At 39.2% G+C, this 24,207-nt stretch overlaps 1 protein-coding gene across 11 annotated transcripts in view; it reads left to right on the top strand.

The window, feature by feature from the left end:
- Window positions 1-13,331: 13,331 nt before the first annotated feature.
- The window catches only part of PPIP5K2 (diphosphoinositol pentakisphosphate kinase 2), a 54,952-nt gene continuing 44,076 nt past the window's right edge, over window positions 13,332-24,207 (top strand). For 4 of the 11 annotated variants that reach the window (XM_032212547.1, XM_032212546.1, XM_032212545.1 and 1 more), the window contains exons 1-2: window positions 13,333-13,460; window positions 23,422-23,813. In XM_032212547.1, the coding sequence (XP_032068438.1) occupies window positions 23,673-23,813 (141 nt within the window). In that variant the 5' untranslated portion in view covers window positions 13,333-13,460; window positions 23,422-23,672. Of the gene's footprint in view, window positions 13,461-13,744; window positions 13,816-23,421; window positions 23,814-24,207 lie in introns of those variants that run through there. The other 7 variants (XM_032212551.1, XM_032212550.1, XM_032212549.1 and 4 more) reach the window with 4 other exon arrangements.

The raw sequence follows: 24,207 nt of genomic DNA, 5'->3' as shown, positions 1-24,207 counted from the left end.
GAATTCTTAGCAATTGCTGTTTGTGGACAGTATCTGTTCAGTGTCTTAAACTTTCGTTCCCTCCCTCTTTCTTTCTCACACTCACAAAACTCTAATTTCATGGAGGATTTTTTTTGTTTGCTTTTTTCAAACAGTAACTTGGAAGAAAAGTTTTGCCAACTGGTGACAGAATAGAAGCACAAGATCAAAAACATCAGACTACGGTGTTTTTTCCAGAAGGTACAGAATTGGCTTTTTATTTACAGTTTTATAATAAAACTCTTCCTCTACCCAAAGAATCAGAAACAACAACTTTTACTTTGATTACGTGATACTTTGATAGATGTTTTGAGATATTCTGATGGATCATTTCAATTCTGAGCCTGCAACATCTCTTGAGTGTTGCACATTCATTATTGGTGACGTAGTCTATAATGCAGGAAGCCAACCTATTCAGATGGAAAGGTGGAAGCACCCATCTTTCCACTGTTTTATTTTATTCTGCCTCAGGACATCATGTTTAACTTTAAGGGGAGAAAAAGATTCAACACTCAGGCTTTTTTTTTCTAATGTGGGCCTTGTTCCTTCTCTGGATCCACATCTATTTTCTTCAAATTCTAAGAAAGTAAGGAATCTTTTAGTGTATTTTGGCGGAAGGTATACACAGATTAACATGTGATTTCAGAATATATGGTAACACAATCATTGTTTCATTATGTGTGTATGTAAAACATACATTCATACTTGGTCATATGTGTCTAAATAACTGATTAGTCTCTATTTTCTGCCTAAAATAATTCCTGTAGATGATGTTGCTATACTTAATGTATAAAAAATTCCTGGTTGTGAGCATTTGCCAAGAAATAAACTTAGATCTATGTTGGATTGTAGTGCATAGAGGATAACTTGCAATTCTCTGCTAAAAAATGTTGCAAGAAGTACCACCCATTTTTTTTCATATAACATTTTTGGCTTCCTCCATATTAAAATTATTAAAAACTCTTATAAATCCATGTTTAAGCACAAACAGGTAACATGCAGTTTTTTGTAATTTGATAAAATTTGCCCTTCAGAAACTTCTTGTTGTTTCATGCAGGTTCCAAACATTATGAACTCCAGATAAAAGCACATAAAAGGATTTGAATAGACTGCAGAATGCCCTGCCAATCCTTCTATCCCAGCTGTCCCTTTTGTTCTTTGCCTTCTACTCATCCAATCTTCGAGAATCTGCTATGCTAACTAGCTCACTGTGTAAGCTAATCTAACTTTGTCTCTCCCAATGGAAGGAAGATCAACTTCCTCTTGACAAATTGATTGAACTTCGGAATGATCCATATGCTTCATTTTCCTATCTTGCTGGACCTTCCTACCCCAAAAAATATGAAATGGTCCATTGCTTTTCCTTTTCTTCACCAATAACTGGCAATTGGAGAGCTATGTATGGTACACAACTTGCTTCAAAAATGGGACCAAAGATGGGAATACATTTTTGCTACAGACTCTGGAAGCGCAGGTAAGTCTTATTACATTTTGGCCATTTTAGAAGAGTAGTTTAATCCTCCATGTTTAACTCTAAAAGATGAAGGAATGCATCAAATAAAATTATACCACCAGAGTATATTCAATGAGTACTGAATCTGTTTCATGAGATAAAGACTTATCTGGCAACTCAAAAGCCTTTTCTTCATTACCCTCTTGGCTTGCTAAACTGCAGTTGAAATTCTTGTGAACATGTTTTTCCTGTCTTGTAAATTTGGTGGATATCAGGATTTCTGTGAAACATTTTGAAATATGGTGTATTTGAATTACTGTCCTTTTTTTCAAAGGATTTAAAAAGAAACACATTCTTATCTATATTGTGGTACTAAAAAACATTCAGTTCATACAACAGTGTCCATACATACTGAATGAATCGAATTGAACATCTATACAATAGTTGGAAAATGATTGTCTAACTCGCTCCCAGCAGTGCTCCATACAAAATTTGAGAAGGAAAGATCTGATTGGCTTGCTAATTTCTTTTTCATGCTTGGTTTGAGGATGTGGCACAATTAATTCCTTCATTCAAACAGCTTACTCTTGAGCTTTAACAGTAAGAGGAATGCTTTAAAAATCTTCACATTGCTATTGAAATAGTAACTGTCACCATGTGAGATGGGTGGTGTACAAATATGAATAAATAAACTTGAAACTGTTGTTTATAACTGTGCTGTCCCAAACTATTAATAATTCATATATAACATGCACATATTTTCAAAAGAACTATATTCAGTTGCAACTGCGGAATACCTGATGTTTAAGGCACCTCTTTCAATAAGCACTATTGATTGCTTCTAATAAATTATGTAGGTTCAAAATCTTCAAAAATATTCTCATAACTCTAATAACATGGAGACAGATGTACATCTTTTCATTACACAAAACATGAGTTGCAATATTTATGCTACTGTCATGAGAGCAAGCTACTACTGAAATACTATTTGTCTTTTAACCACTCTAAAGAAGGGGAACATTTATACTGTCTCCCTTTAAATCTATCTGACTATGGATTGATGGAGGGCAAAGCTTTTGTCAGTGGGTTTATAGCTCTTTCTAGACTCATGATCTTTAATTATCTTTTTTTCCCTGAGACCCACATATATCTTTTTGGATTGGGGCATAATTTAATTCTACAAGTCTGCTCATGAAAAGCAAGACTCAAAGAGTGGAAACTCATTTATGTTTCTTAAAAGAGAAGGGCCATTCAAACTCACATCTGACTGAATTTGCACTAACTGGACCATCAAATTCAAATTACTCCCTTTAGGGACGTCACATACTTTTTCTTGTGGAGACTGTGAATATTGGTTCAATGAGTAAAAACATGACATTTTCTGAGGAAAAGGAGCTGGAAAAATAGTATTTTTCAACAGATAAAATGCAAAGCTAAACAAAACTAACAGGCAACTAAGTAGATTCACAACTCTTGAAAACTGTGTTCAATGAAGGTTCATCAATAGTTCCACATCAAATCAATGGCAGGTATTTACTAGATTGAATAATCCACTAGAAAAATAATTTTAAAAACCATAAAAATAAAAATTAAATAAAAAGGTTTTTAAAAACCCAACTAATCAGATCTTTTCACTATGAAGTGATGGAACTACACTTGAGCTGCTCAGCTTTTCTTTAGTGGCCCTAAAATATGTTGATTTCAGGATTTTGCCTTGTAATGTTTATTTGTTACTTTTTCATTGACAAGTGCAAATTACCACATGTTGGAAAGAAATTATGTTACTTTCAAAGAACATATGTTTTGTGTTTTAAATAACTGTGATGGTGATGATGATGATATGGTATTTCTTTGAATTGCTTGAAAATGTAACACCCATTTCATTTTTGTATTTTACATACAGCATATTTCACATATAATGAACAGGAATTTCTTTTTTTTGTAATAGAAAAAGCATATTTTTATTGGGCAGATCCAAAATATAAAAATTAGTAATAATTGTTTGTCTCCTCTCTCTCACACACATGCACATATTTTAATAGAGCCCAAAAGCCTTCTAGAAACTGTCAGCTTCTTAACACGGAAAACTAAAAAATCAATATGCAACAGGTGCTTTACAAAGAAAATACATAACACTGACTCATAAATATTCTGATATAATTGTGCTCTTTACTCTTCAGATAGATGTACTATCCACTTTGAAGGGGTGTATTCAGAAGCAAGTTCGCAGGATATTAGGCTTATTCTAAAAGAACCTTCAGTTTTTTCATGTTTAAGATAAGCCATTGTGAATGCTAATAGAAAATGGAAGTTCTTGTTTAATGACCATTGTTAAGTAAGTGTTTAAAGTGGAGCTGAATGATACTTTTGCCTGGTCCCCAAAGTTATGGCTGTTGCAACATATCATGGTCACTTGATCAAAATTCAAGTTTTGGCAGCCCACCCACATTTAGGATTGCAAGGATGTTTTAGTTCCCTCCATCTCCCCGTTTCCTCCGCTCCCCCATCTTTGCCCTTTTGGCCGCCCTGCATTCCACTGTCTCAGCTTGCCCTCATTCCCTCAGCAGACTTTTACCATCTTCTTTTCCTGCTGGTGACAAGGTATGCTGGCCTGGCCGTTTTCCTGAATCTTTATGTAGCCTTGTCCAAATCATCAAAAAGTCACCTTGGACCTATTTCTTTGATGTTTCTTTTATACATCTATGAATACATTGGCTTGCAGAAAGCTTGCTATCATTCAATTTTCAGAAATACATCAGTCAGAAATATAGCATTGTAATATTTAATAAGAAAAAGAATATAAAATGTCTACATTAGTAAGAGAATCCTTCAACTGACATTGTGCCATTGAGCAACAAAGTGCTATCATCCTGATAAAGCTGGCTCAGAAACATGAAAATTTTGCCAAGCATACAGAAACCTAGTACAGAGACAATTAATTAGGGTGTCATCTTCACATTTTTCTGGGAATCGTGATTTTTTTTCAGAAAAGAAAGCTTTATCTATAAAAAAAAGCAAGAAATAGTCAGGAATAGTAACTGCCCCTAAAAGAAAGAAGGCAGAAGAAAAACGCCTGCTGATGTTGCAATATATAGAATATATTTGATAGGAAAAAAGAGAATGTCTTTATATAGTGTATAGTGTATTGATATTATACATCTTCAAGATCTGGTGTGATCTGGTGTAGTATTAAATAAAAAGAACAATACTATACTAATGTGTGTAGTAACCAAATATTAAAATATGGAGTACAGCCTTCAATTTAGCACCTTAGAAAATTTTCCATTAAAAAAAAACCCTACACAAATGCTTAGGTTGCATATTATTCAAAATAACAAGGTCATTATATAAATAGCAACCATAACAAATGGATGCAATTTATCACATGCTGATAACAAATTCAGCAGAAAATGAGTGCTTGGATACACTTGAGAGGTGAATCAGAATTATGTATGAGGAACAAAAAAAATCTAGGGAGGAAGATGAAACAAATGCAGATTACAATCTCATCTAAAAATAAATTATGACAAGAGTTCTTATATTAGGAAGGAAGATGCAACGGAATACCGCTGCTTCAAAAAAAAAATCAGGATTCATTGCCAATTAATTTTTTTTTTCTTAACAGAAAAGCATATCACAGGAAAGTGGATTTTTAACCTCAGCCTTCCTTTCCACATGTAGAAACCCGTTATTAAAAGCCCAGGCAAAGGTTGTCAGTTATTGACCATCTTGATCATTGCAAAATATAAACGAACAAACAAAATATTAAGAATGTTTTCCCCGATATTTTTTTTTTTGCACCCCTTCGTTTTCATAACACGACTCTTCGCCCAAAGCCTCCCCAAGTATGTGGACGTCATTTTATTATATTTGAAATACATTGCACCATGAAATGCGGCTCATTTTGGCTGGTGGTGACCGGCAACTGTCGCTTTCGCCCAGTATTGTTTTTCCAACCTCCGTAACTTTTAGAAGTTAATATTTAGGGCGAATTCTAGGAATTGGAAGTCCATAAATCTTAAAAAGTTGTCAAGATTGAAAAATATTGAACTAGAAACCGGCGCAGATTCCTTCTTCGCGACCTCGGACTCTGCTTCGCCGCGGCAAAGAGGGCGCTTCTCCGGCGACTGAGTCACCGATCCTCCCCTCCCCAAGCCGGGAGAAAGCTCCCATGCAGCTTGGTGCCGCAACGCTCAGCTCTTTAATGCATAGACGGGAACCACTGCAGCGATTCAACACATTTCTGGCGCTACGGAAGTGACGTCGAAGAAAGGGCGGACTCCGTCGAAATCAGAGAGATAAAAATATAGAGCAATGCTTTCCTGTCCTGGTTGGCTTTAAAGTAAGCGAAGACTTCATTTTCCAACAAGGACAGAACATGGCTTTTGAAAAGGAAAAGGGAGGAAATATATTAGTTATATAGTTATTATATTAATCCTCTGGGAGAGGATTACGCAGGAGATAGTGCAGAAAGAATGCAAAAGCGAGATGGCTTGGGAGAAAAAATTGATTTCCAAAGGTGCTTTTTCAAAAGGCAACTGGACTTTGTTTTCTCTTGAAGACGTTTCTTTTCATCATCCAAAAAGCTTCTTCAACTAAAGAAGCTTCTTGGATGAGAAGCGAAACGTCTTCAAGGAAAAACAAAGTCCAGTTGCCTTTTGAAAAAGCACCTTTGGGCCAACCATGATTTGGATGACTGAGAATCTCTACAGACTTTTAGTGATGCAATTTGGGATGGATGGTGTGGGAGTATGAATTTCCAGAAAAAATGCAGGCTAGAAGCGTCATTAACACTAGGGTGATTCTGAGGACACAGATAAACCTCCAAGTGCTTCATCTATCCTCAAAATGGATGCAAATGATCAGCTGTCTGCAAGGAGTGTAAATCCTTCCATTCCTCAACACCCAGTCAGAGCTGAAGTAGCTTCTTGGATGAGAAGCAAAATGTCTTCAAAGAAAAAACAAGAAAGTCCATTTGCCTCCTGAAAAAGCACCTTTGGGACAATGGTCAGAAATGTGAATTCTTTCCTAGAGCAAAAGGTGCCAAAGATGAGGCTCAAGTCTTTGCTATCTCTCGGGTAGATTACTGCAATTCACATTCTATGGGGCTGCTCTTGAAGGTTACTCGGAAGTTGCTGCGAACTCAATGCAGCTGTCCATCTCCTTTTCTTTGGGAAGGTATTTGGGGAGGAAGAATTTCTTTAAGGTTGCAGTAGTTTTTATTTAACAATATTTCCTTTAAAATGGTAAATTGTTTTGTCCTGATTTTGACTTTGCTTAAGTTTTGTACATTGTAGATCATCTAAACTTGCTTGAAGAGGCAGACAGAAGTAACTAAATGAGTTTGTTTTTGTCAATCCTTTATGCCCATACAGGGAAGAAGAAAAACCATCTCTTAATTAAACACAGCCAATGTAATTCACCAATCACCCATAATTAGAGATGGTCAACACCACTAGAGAAAAATCCTGCATAGAAACAAGTTCCTCTAGAACAGGTGTATCTTACTACATCAATGCATCTCTTCCAGTATTAGCTGCAAAATTCCACTGAACCATTTAGATATTTAAAAAGAATATTTTCTGTATCACTTTGGTGCATCTAGAGGTTGTCTTGATTTTTGCATTTCAGGTATGACAGCCCTTGTTCCAGCCTTGATGCATCACAGGTTTGTTATTGTTTTGAAATTAAAACTGGCTAGGCCACTCTTGAACAATCTGATTAAGCAAAGGAATTATGATACGATATGAAATGTTCCAAAGTGTACCTGCAACATTGCATTGCAAAGTGATTGTGGGACTGAGAAGTACATACAATAAAAGAATAAGTACATCACAATAATTTATGTATTAATGTAGGGGTGTACATAAGTGCACCAGCATGCCTAACGCCCCTGTCCTACTGTCCCCATTTATTTGTCCCCATTTCCTGTGTTCTTATTCATGTTTATTCTTATTCCTGTTATCTTGTACACGAGTAACAAACTAAATAAATAAAAGTAAATACATTTAAAATGTGAAATCAGTAAGATATCTTCAGAAGATTTTTAGCCTGAAAGGCATAACAATATTTAAGAATGATAATAACCTATTAGCATTGCCGTGATGGTGAACCTATGGCACTCATGCCAGAAGTGGCACTGGAGCTATTTCTCCTGGCACATGGAGCCATCACCAGTTGCTCTTCCGGGTTCGGGCGCAGCAGCCAGCTGGTCTTCACATGCATTGGAGTGACAGAAAGCAGAAGAGGAGCCACCAGGTACACATGCGCACGCTAGGAAAATGATCTTTTTGTTTCCAGGATGCACATGCGCGTCGGCCATCTGGTGATCTGATTTCTGGCGCTCATGCAAAAACCAGCAACAGGAAGAGCAACGGTCGTGCATGCCAAAAGACACGGAGAGCGGCTCCCGGCCATCGCTTCTTAGCAGAGCAGAGCTGTGGTCGGGGCTTACCTCTCTCCCTGCCCGAGTGGGCTTCTTGCGTGGCCCCAGCCCTCCAGCCTGTAGCTCATCTGTGGTCTGAAGTGCCAGCCGGCTTGGGTGCCCCAGAAAAGCAGCAGCAGCGGCAGCCATTTACAACCTCATACGCCCCTCATTTATGACCTCATACAAGAGGGTAAAGCGGAATTGACGTGCATTACAGAGACCTGGTTGGGCCATGAGGGGGGTGTTCCCCTTAGTGAATTATGCCCACCAGGCTTCCAGGCGTTTCACCAGCCGAGAGCCCAAGGCAGGGGTGGCGGTGGTTATTAGGGAAAGTCTTGGACCTCAGGAGGTCACTGTGCCTCAGATAGGCGAGTGTGAGTCCCTTTTTGTGAAATGGGGCCTTGGAGTTCAGGTGGGCCTTTTTGTTACGTACCTGTTTCCCTGCTACGTTTCATCGGCGCTGCTGGATGTGTTAGCTGGATTGGCGGGTGATTTCCCCAGACTTATGATCCTGGGGGATTTCAATCTGCCTTCCATTGGCGAGATATCAGAGTCATCTCGGGAGTTCATGGCTTCTATGACGGCTATGGACCTAACTCAGTTAATTCAAGACCCCACTCATAATGGGGGGCACAACTCGACCTGATTTTTGTCTCTGGGCAGTGGATGGATGATCTAGATTTAGGGGATATTTCTATCCAACCCTTGTCATGGTCGCATCAATTCCTCATCAGGCTTGACTTCCATACTGCTACCCCGCACCGCAGGGAGGCGGAACCGACTAGATGGTTCCGCCCCAGGCACCTGATGGACCCTGAAAGGTTCCTGATGGAGCTTGGGACTTTTCCTGAATCCCTTGCTCACAACTCGACCAAAGCCCTAGTGGAAACCTGGGATAGGGCGGCCATGGGGGCCTTGGATCGTATGGTGCATTTGCGGCCTCCGACCCGGTGTTGATCCTGGGTAGCTTCCTGGTTTACCAAGGAGCTCCGGGAGATAAAACACCGGAAAAAATGCCCAGAGAGTGGTTGGAGGGCCAGACGGTCCGAATCTGATTGAACACTAGTAAGAATTCATATTAAATCCTACTTAGTGGCGATAAAAGCGGCAAAACGGCAACGTTTTTCCGCTCTTATTGCGTCTGCAGATAACTGCCCAACCGCCCTGTTTAGAGTGACCCGCTCCTTACTCAACCAAGGAACTGGGAAAGACCCCTTGCAGGATAGGGCTGAAGAATTTGTTCAGTATCTGCAGGATAAAATCGCTCAGATCCGGACAGGCTTGGACTCTGACTGGGTAGATTCGGGTGAGTCGACGGGGCTGAATCTAGTGGGGACCATCTGGGATGAGTTTGACCCTGTGATCCCCGAGGGCATGGACAGGATTATGGGGAGACTCAGTGCTGCCACTCGTGTGCTGGACCCGTATCCCTCTTGGTTAGTCTCGGCTTCCTGGGGGGTGACACGAGGCTGGCTCCAGGCAATTACCAACACTTCGTCGAGAGAGGGGTTCTTTCCCACTGTCTTGAAGGAGGCGGTGGTGAGGCCCCTTCTTAAGAAGCCTTCCCTGGGTCTAGCTTCTTTAGCCAACTATTGCCCGGTCTCCAATCTTCACTTTGTAGTGAAGGTTGTTGAGAGTGCGGTAGCATGTCAGCTCCCCCAGTACCTGGATGAAGCTGCCTACCTGGATCTGTTTCAGTCGGGTTTCAGGCCCGGGTACAGCACAGAGACAGCATTGGTCACATTGGTTGATGACCTCTGGCGGGCCCAGGACAGGGGCTGCTCCTCTGTCCTGGTCCTATTAGACCTCTCGGCTGCTTTCGACCATGGTATCCTGCGATGACTCAGGGGGGTTGGGAGTGGGGGGCATCGTTTTACGGTGGTTTTCCTCCTATCTGTCGGATCGGTCACAGTTGTGTTGACTGGAGGACAGGGATCGACCCCGAGGCGCATCACTTGTGGGGTGCTGCAGGAGTGGGTTCTCTCACCCCTCCTGTTCAACATATATATGAAACCACTGGGTGAGATCATCCGTGGTTTTGGGTTACGGTATCATCAATATGCTGATGATACCCAACTTTTCATCTCTACCCCAAACCACCCAAATGATGCCCTCGACGTGATGTCCCGATGCCTGGAGGCTGTGTGAATCTGGGTGGGGAGGAACAGGCTCAAGCTCAGTCCTTTCAAGACTGAGTGGCTGTGGTTTCCATCATCCCGATTTGTGCATCTTGTTCAATCTTTGATGAAAGGGGAGAAATTTTAGCCCCCTTAGAGAGGGCCCGCAATCTGGGCATCCTCCTGGATATGCGGCTTAGTTTAGAAGAACACCTGATGGCCGTTACCAGAGGGGGCTTTTACCATGTTTGCCTGGTTCATCAGTTGCGCCCCTTCCTGGATCGGGATGCTCTGTGCACAGTCACTCATGCCTCGTCCTTTCTCGCCTGGACTACTGCAACGCTCTTTAAAAGGGGCTGCCCTTGAAGAGCACCTGGAGGCTTCAGCTGGTCCAGAATGCGGCCACACGGGTTATCATGGGGGTACCTAGGTGTTCCCATGTTACACCCGTTTTAGGCAGCCTGCACTGGTTGCGGGTTGTTTTCCGGGTGCGATTCAAGGTACTAATTATGACATTTAAAGCGCTCCATGGCTTAGACCCAGGCTACCTGCGAGACCACCTACTGCCACCAGTAGCCTCCCCCGTCCAGTGCGATCCCACAGAGTTGGCCTCCTTAGGGCGCCATCGGCCAGACAGTATCGGCTAGTGACGCCCAGGGGGAGAGCTTTCTCTGTGGGAGCGCCTTCCCTCTGGAATGAGCTGACCCCAGAGTTTCGTATAATCTCCAACCTCCGGTCCTTCCGACGCGCCCTAAAAAGTTAGCTTTTCCAGCAAGCCAGCCTGGCCTGAACAGAGTAAAATAAATGATTAATTTAATTGTTAATTTTAATCTAATTTTTAAATTTTTATTGTTAATATTAATTGGGTTTGCTTTTGGATACTTTATTTAATTTCCTCTTTAACTTTTGTAATATGTTTTTTATGTTGTATGCCGCCCTGAGTCCTTTGGGAGAAGGGCGGCATATAAATCCAATAAACAAACAACAAACAAACAAGCTACAAGGGGAAGAGCAGGAGTGGCTCACCGGCCCCTGCAGCCACTCCCACACTAGCCGAAGCGACACTAGGACAGCCGCCAGGGGCAAGGGGGTTGCAGCGGCAAGGACAGGTAAGGGCTTTCCTCCCTCCCCACCAGAGCGGGATATTTGCACAGCTCCAGCCCGCGGTACTGATGTGCATCCACGGCCTGGCCGGATCAGGCATCCTAGAAAAGCAGCGGCAGTGGTAGCCCCAGGGGGAAGGGAAGGAAGGACCAGGAAGCCACTGCAGCTGCTCCATCAGCGAGACAGGCCCTTGGCGGCGTCTTTATGCGGGTAGCTCGTCTCCCTGCCAGCAGCTCCTCCAGCGTCCCAGCTGGAAGCAGCAGCGCAACAGTTGTCATTACCAGGGGCGAAGGGGGTGGCAGTGTCGAGAACGGACGATTGCCACCCCTTATCCCTTCCCCTTCATCCAGCCGGGATGCTGATGGTGAATCTGCTGGCGGGAGGCGAGCTACCCGCATAAAGATGCCACCGAGGTTCTGGCAGAACATATCCTGGCTGGGAGCGGCAGCACTGCAGACCGCAGATCCTCATCAGAGCTGCCGTCTGGAGCTGTGCAAGAAGCCTGCTCAGGTGGGGGAGGGAGGAAGGGAAGCCTGGGCTCGCTTGTCGTCACCATTGCCACTCCTTCGCCCTCGGCACCAGGACGCCGCTGAGGGCCTGGCAGAATATATCTCAGCTGGAAGCAGCAGCACAACAGCCACAACTACTCTCATTCTCTTTGAGAGCCACCTTGCTTGCCGCAGTGCAAGGCGAGTGCTGCCAGGAAGAAATCAGGGGGAGAGGGAGGAGAAGGCCATCCCTAGCAGAAGTTTGTTCTTCTCCCCCTTCTGGTGATTTCTCTCTGGTAGTGCTCATCTTGCGCCACAGCAAGCAAGATGGCTCTCAAAGAGAATGAAACAGGCGCAGCGCTCTCCCAACAGCCGAGGAAGAGGAACCAGGCCCTCGGGTTTTGGAAGAAGCACCCACACCTGCTTCATTCTCTTTTGAGAGCCACCTTGCAAAATGGGGAATTTTCTGACATTTTGCAACCGGAGCCAGCCCAGCGCTCACAATCACCATCTCCTGAAGCAAAAACAGCCTCCCCAGAAGCCGGAAATGGCTTCAGGAAAGCCTCCGAGGGCTGGAGAGGACAAAAAACGGCCCCAATGGGCCAACCAGAAGTTCAGAGACGATCCGTTTCAGACTTCCAGAGGGCCTCTAGGGGGAGTGGGGGAGACCATTTTTGCCCTCCCCAGGCTTCAGGAAAGCCTCAGGAGCCTGGGAACGGCGTGCATGCGCATGCGTGGGGGGGGGGAGTCACTTGCGCATGCACAGTTGGGTGGGGAATTGAGTGGGCACACGGGGGTGTGTGGTAATTCTGGCACGCCATAAAAATAAGGTTTGCCATCACTGATCTATAGGTTAAGAGCAAATTAAGGACTACCAGATTTAGACTGAAAAAGACCAACAAATTACTAGGTGTCAGCAAAGAAAACTCTAGTGACCCTTTGGATTTTTACAATCCCAGCCTGATCATCCTAGAAAAGATATGAGCTCCTTTATAAATAACCTTCAGGCAGGCCACTATCAACGTTCCTTACATTGTTTTGGTGAACAGTTGCAAGGTGCCCTTTCTCAGCCTGCAATATAGAATGAAATCCAGATGTAAAATGTACATATTTTTATTCTTCTAATTTTGAATTTCAATTATATAGGAAGTAAAGGATGCACGTTTGCGTTTTTATTTTTATAATTATAATGTTCAGTGAAGAACATTTAATTGTCTTAAATGAACAGTTAAAGGCATTGAATTTCGTTGTACCATGTGCAATGACAATAAAGTAAACTAAAGTAATAGAGACGAGGAAGCATGCCAATTCTTTGTCCTGGCTTTAAAGAGATAAGATTCCTTTGGCTGACCCCCCCCCCCCAAACTGGGGACATCATGACAACGTTTTTCTTGACAAGAAAGAAAAAAAAATCTTTCCTTGTAAAGTTTTTATCGTCCTCGCAGTCCAGCACTGACATTTTGGAATCGTCTTGCCTTCAAGCTATGATCCGAGTTACATTTTTGACCTTAGGCAAGGTCGACTAAGCGCGGCCACTTGGATTGAGTCCAGTTAAGAGTTTCAGAATGACACCCCGAAGTTTCTCCGCCACCCAGAAAGGGGGGTGAAAAAAAAACCACCTCGAAAGGAACCCGGAAGTCCCTGATGCGCCCGATAGAGGCGTCAGTCTTCCCAACAATCCTTACGACCGACATTATGACGCAGAAGAAGGAGGGGCGGCGGAGAAAGAACAGCGGGTCAAGGGTAAGAAGGGGCGTGGTGGCGGTAACCACGGTAGCCTCGGCTTTTCCCCCTCTATTGGGAAGGAAGTAAAGCACGATGCGGACACGCTATGGCAGCCGCCGGAGGAGCAGGTGAGAGGGCCTGTCTTGCTGGTCTAGAGTGGGGCGGGGTGTTTTTTTTTTGTCTTGTTTCCTTCCGCCGGTGGGTGAACGCCAACCGCTCCCGCCTTGCAGCTCTTGCTCCCTCGGAGGGCGCCAATGAAGCAGGGGGCGGGTCCAGGGCGCGAGCGTGTCAGGTATGGAACGTTGGATAAAAGGTGAATGGGGCGCGCGCGCGCGCTCTATCCTCGCTGCCCCCGCCCCGGGAAAAAGCGCGCGCTGCTGCTGCTGCTGCTGCTGCTGCTGCTGCTGCTGCGAGTTTTGGCTCTTGCTGTGTTGCCGGGCGCAGCCGAGGAGAAAACCCGAAGGTGCTTCTTGCTGCGTTCAGGTGCTTTTCCTTCCCTCAACCGGAGTGCAGAATAAACTTCCGCCGTTCATGCATTTCGGCCTCCCTGACTCCGGGTGGGAGAGAGTGCAGTAGCCGTGGCTGCCACCTCCCTCGTTAACAAGCCGTCCGTTGCTCGGAGGGATCCGGGAGGTTGAATCTTTTGCTCTTTTCGAAGAACGAGCGGCTGCCGGTTTTTAATACGGTTTCGGGCAATGTCACGGGGCAGCATGGGTTTATTTGGGATCCCGGGTCGTTTTTGCAACCGCTGCTTCTTCCCAGCAACGCTGCAGTTAACAAATCCTGCTGGCTTGTATTTGCCCTAACATAGGAAGCTGGAATGTATATGAACTTATGATTACAAGTTTTAACGTGAGGAGTTGAAGGAAGCAATACTTAAAAAAAAATGACATCTTATGATGGCTTGCTGCATGTATCTAAAACAGAGGTCTTCAAATTTGGCAGTTTTAAGACTTGTGAACTTCAATTTTTAGAAGAGAATTCTGGGAATTGCAGTCCACAAGTCTTAAAACTGCCAAGTTTGGGGACCCCTGTGCTAAAATATAAAGCCAAAAAGGTTTGATTTTCAGGTGCTAGTTTTGGAATCTCGGTGTATGATTTAGTGTGTTGGGTGAACACTTACCGATGCTTTATGGTTTCCTTCCCTTTTTGCAACCTCAGTACATTTAAAAGCACTACTTTTGATCTTGCTTTCCTGCATAGCTCAGGCTAAAAGTGCACATTTGCCATCTGCAGGAAATACCCAAGCATTTCATTCTTGGTTTCTTCCTTTTTTGCACTTTCTGATATTTTTTTAAAAATCGCTTTTTGTAAAACCTAAAGAATAAACCGAAAATATCAATACTTAAATTTACACTTTTGCTGCACATTAATTAGTAGCTAAATCAAAAAAGGCAGAAAGAAATAAGCAATACGCCAATAGAGTTTACTAAAATTTAAATTCTATTGGCATTGAATGTATTTGTCTTAGCACAATATAATAACAATGGTGTGATAATGAGTTTTAGGTAACATAATGCTGTATAAATGAACTGAATATCTGTAGTTGAAATAGACTTGAAGATACATCATTGATATTTTGGGAATGTTATTTAAGATAAGATAATTAAGATAAAATGTTATATAAACATTTATTTGTAAATTCTCAGAAACTATAGTAGAATCCCCAATTTACCGTAGTTCTTTTGAAGTTTGCCTGTGTTAATAGAAAAAGTCTACATTGCTTTGGTTATGTTTTTGTCAGTTTTTTCCTTAGTTGTGATGTGATATTGTTCACTAGTTGGTTTGAGATAACTTTTGATTATTACTTCTTTATTTTGGAATTTCAAAAAAAAATTGCAGTACTGTTACCTGTCTTGTTCTAATGTATTTTTTCTATAATGTTAAATTAAAAACAATCATAACTGTTCCAAAAAGAATTTATATCTTAATATGGTAAAAATTAATAGCTCCTAATATTATCCTATAATGAAATAATTCTTTAAGTATGGGTCTATAATTGCTTATATATATTGCATGCTTTTTAAAAAAAAATGCAGGAAAATACATAAAAAAATCCCAACTACCAAAAATAGCAAAAAAAAAAAACCAGTTTATTCCACTTCTTTAGTGGTACCTAGATAAGCATAACTTTTTAAATAAACAATTTGTTTTAAATAATTGGAAGTTAATCAAAATAAATAACTTAACTATATATGTTCAGGATATTCTTAGTGTATGCTCCTGTCAGGTCACTTATATGTTAGCTATTTTAAGCGTAACTGAAAGAATTAACCAGTAGACTTGCAGGCTATTAGTTTTTTATAAGGACTTGGAGCAATGAAAATACTTCTATTACTTCAGAAGTACAGTATATAACAATGGACATAATAAACATCTCTTATGAATGAAAGAAGTTAAAAATGATTTAACTCCTCCATCAATACATTAGAATTTATTTATATTTGATTATTTCCTCTGTCTTAGGAAATTATCTGATGAAAAGCAGGGCCAAGTATATAACTAAAAGATGAATATACAGGTATTCTCAACTTACGACCACAGATGAGCCCAAAATTTATGTTGTTAAGTGAGAAATTTGTGAAGTGTGTTTTGTCACATTTTATACCTTTTCTCGCCACATTTGTTAAGTGAAACACTGTAGTTCTTAAATAAAGTAAAGGTAAAGATAAAGGTTCCCCTCGCACATATGTGCTAGTTGTTCCCGACTCTAGAGGGTGGCGCCCATCTGAGTTTCAAAGCCGAAGAGCCAGCCCTATCCAAAGACATCTCCATGATCATGTGGCCGGCATGACTAAATGCCGAAGGCGCACGGAACGCTGTTACCTTCTCACCAAAGGTGGTACCTTTTTCTACTTGCATTTTTACATGCTTTCGAACTGCTAGGTTTGCAGAAGCTGGGACAAGTAATGGGAACTCACTCGGTTACGTGGTGCTAGGGATTCAAACCGCCGAACTGCCGACCTTTCCAATCGACAAGCTCAGTGTCTTAGCCACTGAGCCATTGCGTCCCTAGTTCTTAAATTAGTAACATGGTTATTAAGTGAATCTTTTGCTTGTCAGAAGGTTGGAAAGGGAGATCTTATTACCATGGGACCCAGCAATAATCATAAGTATGAACCAATTACCAAGTGTCCAAATTTTGATCATGTGACCATGGGGATTCTACAAAGGTCATAAGTGTGAAAAATGGTCCTAGGTCACTTTTTTGTGCCGTTGTAACTTTGAAGGGTCACTAAGCCAGTGTTTTTCAACCACTGTGCCGTGGCACACTAGTGTGCCGTGACATAGTGTAAGGTGTGCCGTGGGAAAATTACTTTATATATAGTCAATATAGGCACAGAGTTAAAAATTTTTAACATTTTCTAATGGTGGTGTGCCTCGTGATTTTTTTCATGAAAAAAGTGTGCCTTTGCACAAAAAAGGTTGAAAAACACTGCACTAAGCTAACTGCTGTAAATCTACGGTTACCTGTACTGCTTTTGCATCTAAGGAGCTGAGCCAGTATGCTATTTCATATGTTTTTTTCTACTTTTTTCAGCTTTCCTTTTAAATTCCTGGTAAGAAAATATGTGCAATTATTATTTATTTGTGAAATCATAAATTTTCAGTATACTTTCTTAAATTTATCTCTAGGTGCATAACTAATTAATATTCCAGTCACCATGTACACTGCTGAGAATTTTGAGGGGTTTTGAGGCTGAGGAGACAAGTTGTAAGGTAGTTTGATTTTAGGTGCCTTTTTAAAGACAGTGCTTTACCACTGACAACATCAGGACCATGTCCAGTATAAAGTCTCCTTAAGTTATTCATTAGGTTACTAAACTGAATGCAGCTCAAATGTTTCTCATTGTTTTGTCTCTACTTCAACTACAGCTTCAACTGTACGTCTGGTTCTTTGTAACTTTGAGCTTGTTGCTTTTTCCATTTTTGTAATTCCAGATGTTTTTATATCTACATCTCTTTTTCTTCTATATACATTTATCTTCCCAGTATTTTGACCTACAGATAGTCTTCAACTTAACCACAATTGAGCACAAAATTTCTGTTGCTAAGCAAGACAGTTAAATGAGTTTTGTTCCATTTTATGACCTTTTTGTCACAGTTCGATATATCACTGCAATTGTTAACTTAACAACATGGTTGTTAAGTGAATCTAACTTCCCCATTGATTTTGCTTGTCAGAAGGTTGCAAAATGTGACCCTGGGACACTGCAGCCATCATAAATACATGCCAGTTGTCAAGGGTCCAAATTTTGATCACATGACCACAAGGATGTTGCAATGGTCGTAAGTGTGAAAATTGGTCATAAGTCATTTTTTTCAGTGCCGTTGTAATTTCTGAAGGTTACTGAATGAGTGGTTGTAAGTCAAGGACTACCTGTATATTGGCTACTGAAATTTGGAAGAGGTCATTTTTGAAACCACATGTTACTTTGGAGATAATATAGGAGTCACAAGACAATTACATGATCATTAAAAATAAAAGGACCAAACATCATGTGCTTTCAGGATAGTATGAATCAGTTATAAAACCAAGAATACAAAAATGTTTCCCATTCCTTGAATCTGTACAATCCCTTCCTAAGATAATAAAGATGTGTATGTTCATTCAGAATTTGAGTATTATGGAATAATTAAGATGTTGCTGGAGAAATAAAGCTAGTTATTAAAAACAGCATTGTAGATTTTTTATTTTATGGATGATAAATTGCTAATATTTTTAAAGGTTTGTTTAATTGCAAAAAATGTAAGAAGCATGACTTGGAAGTCATGTAAGAGAAGAAGAAAAGAGAAATATTTCAATTTTCCTACCAGTAAAAAAGTTTCAATTGGTAATTAAAACTCATAGAAACATCTTTTTAAAATACTGCATTAAGTTTGGCTTCATTATTAGCAAATGTCTTACAGATTGCACCTGAAAATATCATTGGTTGCACATCAACTTTATGAAAATTATTTCTGATTAACAAAATAACATTAAAAAAATCATTTTAAAGCATGTAGGTGGCTATTTTTTAAAATAAGATAGGGTCTTTGTGAATCTAGGTAAGTATCAATCATTAAAACTGACATATATTTTTACAACTTGTCTAACTACTTCTTAACCTGTTCCACATTCTTTCAACATACATGTTCATACTTTTCACTTTTTCTTTATCTCAATCCTCTCCCTTTGGCTTAAAGTTCAATGTGATTAATGTTATATGTAATTAATTATTTTTTACTTATACAAGAAATATTTTGTTAATCATTTCACAATGGAACAGGCTAATGTCATGTAGTTGGCAAAAAAAAATAATCCCTATATCCATTGTTCTTTTTCTCATTTTTAAAGAATCTGAATTCACACAATGTTTGTATTCCTAGAGATGACTAATTTGTATTTTATATTGCCTTATCATGTTGTATACTTTCATTAGTGTGAAAGTAGCCAGTTATATCTTTTATATCCATTTAGTCAGCAATCATATTTTAATTTGCCTGGGTTTCCACGTGAATGGGTCTGTGAACTCCAGCATATTCTGCATGGTTCACAGTACATACAGCTGCACACAGCCCCAGGAAAAAGGAATAGTTGCTTGAGCAAATACTCTATCCACATCACACTCCCTTTCTTTGGCATACAGCTCTGCCAGTCTTTTGTCTTGTACCTGCTACATTCCTGGCTGAGCTACAAACTGCATACGACAGCATTCTTTCCTAAATGCATCAAGCTAGAGAAGTATTGTTCTCTTCCAAATGTTTTATTAAGATTTATTATAGTGCAAAATACAATGAAAATTAAGATTTAAAAATAGGGCGGACAGGGGCAGGGGAGAGGGAGGAACCATTGACTTCCCACTGTTACATTACAGCATCAACATTTTCCATAATTGCCATAATTGTTTAGTTATTAAAAAATATTTCTATAACTACACAATTATTCAATCTTCAAACTAAAGTCTAAGTTCGGTTTTCTATTTTGAGAATAAAACCCAGAAGTGATTTCCCAATGGAAACAGGACTGAATAAAATCTTCTCTTTCTTTTAAAAAAGTTTACATAGCCATCTCAATTTTTTCCCATCCATTTTTTCATTGTGAGAAATACTATATCTTTAGCTACACTTAAAATATTTTCTGTATAATAACAAAATATCACAATATTATTTCAGTGTAATTCTGGGAATTGAAGTCCGCACTTCTTAAATGTTGCTAGGGTTGAGAAATTGTGAGTTAACCAGTGAAAGAGAAACAAGGCAGGTTATGCTAGTAGTAGATGTAATGGTGGCTCCTGAAGAGCGTGACCTCTTGGATGAGACGTGACATGGAGGCATATCTGCAGGCCTTTATATGCAACCATGAGATTGGCAACAAAGAGATTTGTAGTCCTGTTTAGTGGGGGGGACTTCTGAGGGTGGAGGGTAAGGAAACAAGAAGATTGTGTGTGAATGAAGGAGAGAATGATAGAAAAAGAGGGCGAAATGATAGCTTTATGTGAAGAGGAAAAAAGCATGTTGCCTATTGAATTAAACAGATAAGTGTATTCTAGCAATTTTGTTCAGAAATCTAAGAGCCATTTTTTCCTAGAAACAGTGCTGGTTATTTAATATACTCCAAATTCCATAGTGAAAAACTTAATTCAGAATGTCAAAATCATACAGCTTGTGATGCATGACTGGAAAGGATGGCCATCATGGATTCTGAGCCTACCTCTGTCATGTGAATCTTAACATTTTGGATCTTTTTACTTGCTGATATACAACAGCTGCCTGGAGGTACCAAGAAAAATACTGACTTCTCCTTCCTGTCTATTAGTAGTCCTGAACAGTAAATGGATCCTGAACTCGCTGCCCTTGGCCGCCAGTGATCATAGTGTGAGAATCCTCCACCCACCCCATCTGCTGTGCCTGGTGGAAAAGAGAGGGCAGGGGAGATTGAATATCTTAACACCTCATTGTTTAGGGATCCAGAATGCAAATGTAGAACTGCATGAAAAACAGTATCTAAATGTGGAATTCCATCAGATCTCCATTTAAAAAAAACAAAAACAAAATGAAGGCATTGTATTCGTATTTTAATTTTTGTCTGCATGCAAACTAGCAGATGAATAGATGAATGCTGTGGTAAACTTGGAATTATTTATGTTGGAAGTAGAGAAAGAGAAATAAAGTAAATTGAATATTGTTTTCTGCTGTTGATATCGGCAATATGTAGTGGCCATAGATAGTCAGTTGGCACAAATGCAAAATATTACCTTATACGTCATCTGATTATTATAACCATTTTCTTGCAATGCTGCTTCTTGTTGGTTAGATATTAACAGCGTGGTAATAAATACTGCCCTTTGAGCTTGTTGATATCATCATTGGGTTAGGCTAAATGCTTGATACTGACTTTGGGCTCAGTTTTCCAACTATGGACTTTCAAAAGTGATAGGAAAAAGTATTAGAGATTAAAAAAATAAATTATTAATGCTGTATTAAAATATAGCCCACTATGTTCCATGCTTTTATACTTAACACTGGAAGCATCTGTAATACATGATTTTTTTTTTATTGTTGCCCGTCTTTAGTTTTTTCTGTGGACACATTTTATATTGTTTTGTTTGGATTATAGATTTTGTTTGATGCTATAGAAGCTTTCTTGGTGCTAAATAATAATACTGACATTGCAACTATAATATTAATCCTAGGAGCAGTGCGTATTTAAGTACATTGGCAGATTGGATGATGTGGTAGCTTACTTTGAGGCAAAGGGCATACAAACCATTGGCTAAGAACACCTAACTTTATGTTCAATTCTACTCATGTATGTTACATTTATCTGGGTAACTTGATGTTTCTAATTCCTTCTCCTTGTTCCAATGCTAGGTCTACTAAATTAACAAAATGTTTGTAAAGTTTAGTAAGTACAGAGGAGAAAAAAAGTTAATCCTGTGGATTATAGATAATGGCACTTTTTATCTATTTTTTCAAATAGATAATTATCCTTTGATCCTTTAGTTTATATATAAACTAAAGAGAAACAATATTGACTTCTATAATCAAGATATAAAATAAAAAGTGAAATAATATGAAATGTTTTTGACAAGTCCAACTGCCCTCAAGATTTATTATAATACATAGTAAATAGTAGAGATTACACAAAATTTTTCATAAAATATTGAATCCAATATAGCTTCTTTTCATCTTTGAAGCTTCCTTGCAAAAAGTTTTGTTCACAAATATTACTGTCTAATTTATATTGAAAATTATGCCATCAGTTTATTAGTTCAAGATCAAGCACCTACATATATCAAATTCTGTTTTTAAAAGACACATTGTTAATGTATATTTTCTCTAGAAACAATTCTCTTATTTGGTTATAAATAAATCCAAAGTTGTTAAAGCCATTTGAATAATAACCATTTATTTTTAGCTTACAATATTAATACTTTTAGATTCTATAGTGACTATATAGCAATGTAATTCTGCTTAATGAAAAATTTAAAATGAAATTAAATTAACTTTTTCTGCTTTTGTATTGTTTTATTGATTGGACTTTTAACCATATTTTTGTTGTTAAGTTGGGTGCACATATAACAAAGCCCTATGTTTAAGACTTTAATATTTTACTTTAGTCTTTTATCAGGCTTTTTTTGCATTTTATACACATACATCATACATACATACATACATACATACATACATACACACACACACACACACACACACACACACACACACACACACACACTGTGTGTGTGTATGTATGTATGTGTATGTATGTGTGTGTGTGTGTGTGTGTGTGTGTGTGTGTGTATATATATATATATATATATATATATATATATATATATATATATATATATATATATATATTGCTTTTTATAGCAATAGCACTTAGATTTACATACCGCTTCACAGTGCTTTATAGCCCTCCCTAAGTGGTTTACAGAGTCAACATATTGCCCCCAGCAATGTGGATCCTCATTTTACCCACCTCAGAAGGATGGAAGGCTGAGTCAACTTTGAGCCTGGTGAGATTTGAACTGCCAAATTACAGGCAGACAGCAATCAGCAGAAGTAGCCTGTAGTACTGCACTCTAATCACTGTGCCACCGCAGCTCATATCTTAATATGTTTGCTATGCTTGCTAATAATATATTCTGATACTCTCCATTGTAATAATTGTTGATGAAGAGTGGTGAGTTAAAACCTGGAAGGTATAATATATGGAATATATGAAATTAAAAAGTATAAGAAAAAAGTTTATACACACACACACACACACACACACACATATATATATATACTGTTTTGAAAATTTGAGAAAAAGCATGTTTGTCCGTTACTGTGGGAAAAGTGCATTGCTTTCATTTTTCCATTCCCACATTTCTTTTTACTTATTTTTTTTCCTGACTCTTTGGTATATATCATCATTTCACCATGAGTTTCTGTCAGTAACTTCTTTGAGTTCTTGTAACCTCTTGATTGTGTCAACAATGACTTCATATAAGTGATCTTTTCCCTTTTCAGTCTCTTACATGATTTCAATTTTTCCAAGTAGTAAGATTTTCTCCAACTATGTTTGCCTTTGCATTATGTATCTAAACTATTTAAGCTATTGCTTCATTATTAAAACTTATTAGTTCCTCATTTTATTTAGTAAGACCATTAGAACTGAATTGCAAAAATCTGGACTGATACTGGGAGGCAGAAAAAAATACCAAAAAAACTAATACTCTGTGCAACATTTATTTGTCCTGTTGTTCAGTCAAGAGCCATAGGTTGTCCACTCCACACTCTGCCAGGATTTGTTTTAAATGTGGTTTGAAAAACCAAAACCAGATCAACCTGACTCAGATAATGCTAAGTGCCAAACCATGGTTTATAAAGCACTGTGGCTGAGTTAGCACATTAGTGAAACTAAACAAATCACAGTGTGGTTTAATATGATACATAAATCCAGTCTTCCTTTACATGTTTATTTGCCTCATGTAGTACTTTTTTTATTATAACATACAGAATAGCTTTTGGAGTTATAGTAATGTAAATATTTTCAAAATGTTATTTCAACTATCTCTTGGTAATGGAATATGCTAAATAACTTTCTTTCTTTTCTAGGATAGAAAGTTTCTACTTTATCTCAGGGAAATAATCTGCTGGATTCTTTTTCACTAATGTAACAAAAACAATGGGCAGATGATATCAGTTAAACTGCTTTTGGCAGCTGACTATCAGACAGCAAGCAACTACGTAAGCAACTGCAATCAGACCGCAAGGATTTTTACTATTACAGGCACTGGGAATTATGTGCAGTGCCTGAGTACTCGGAGTAACTACAGTTTCTATGTAGATCACTAGGAATTATAATAATGTCTGTTCATGCCACAGAGAGTGACATTCCTAGATTTTTTGTGGGCGATGAAGATGGAGACGAATTTTTGGATTGTTCCAGAGCTTCTGATTTTGTCTCTTTCTATGATCAGGATGATGATGATGATGAATATGATTCTGTATGTATTGTGTTTATTTTATTTTTATTATTTAAAACATTTATATAGCTTCCCATAGTTTTGTCCTTAGACTTTATTATCTGGGGTTATCTAGGGATTTTAGTGATGTGCTACAAGTAACTTATGCATCAGAGTTTGGAAGACTTTTTTTAAATTAAGGGGTTTTTTTAAATGGACTTTTGGTTATGTCACAGAAAGTAAAATCTAGTATCTAAAATTCATCTCTTATAATATCAAAACGTTACTAATACTTTGCATAAGAATAATTTCCTTTCTGTTGCAAGTATTTCAGAGATTTCTCTTCCATTTGTGGAGTTGAATAGTGCAACTGGCATCTATAAATACAAGCTATGTAGCTCCTATTCAACAATACTTCTCACCATAACTGAATTTT

The sequence above is a fragment of the Thamnophis elegans genome, chromosome 3, assembly GCF_009769535.1.
Source record: "Thamnophis elegans isolate rThaEle1 chromosome 3, rThaEle1.pri, whole genome shotgun sequence".
Taxonomy (NCBI): Eukaryota; Metazoa; Chordata; class Lepidosauria; order Squamata; family Colubridae; genus Thamnophis; species Thamnophis elegans.
Note: the sequence above shows the minus strand (reverse complement) of the source record. Positions and strands in the feature narration are given on the sequence as shown.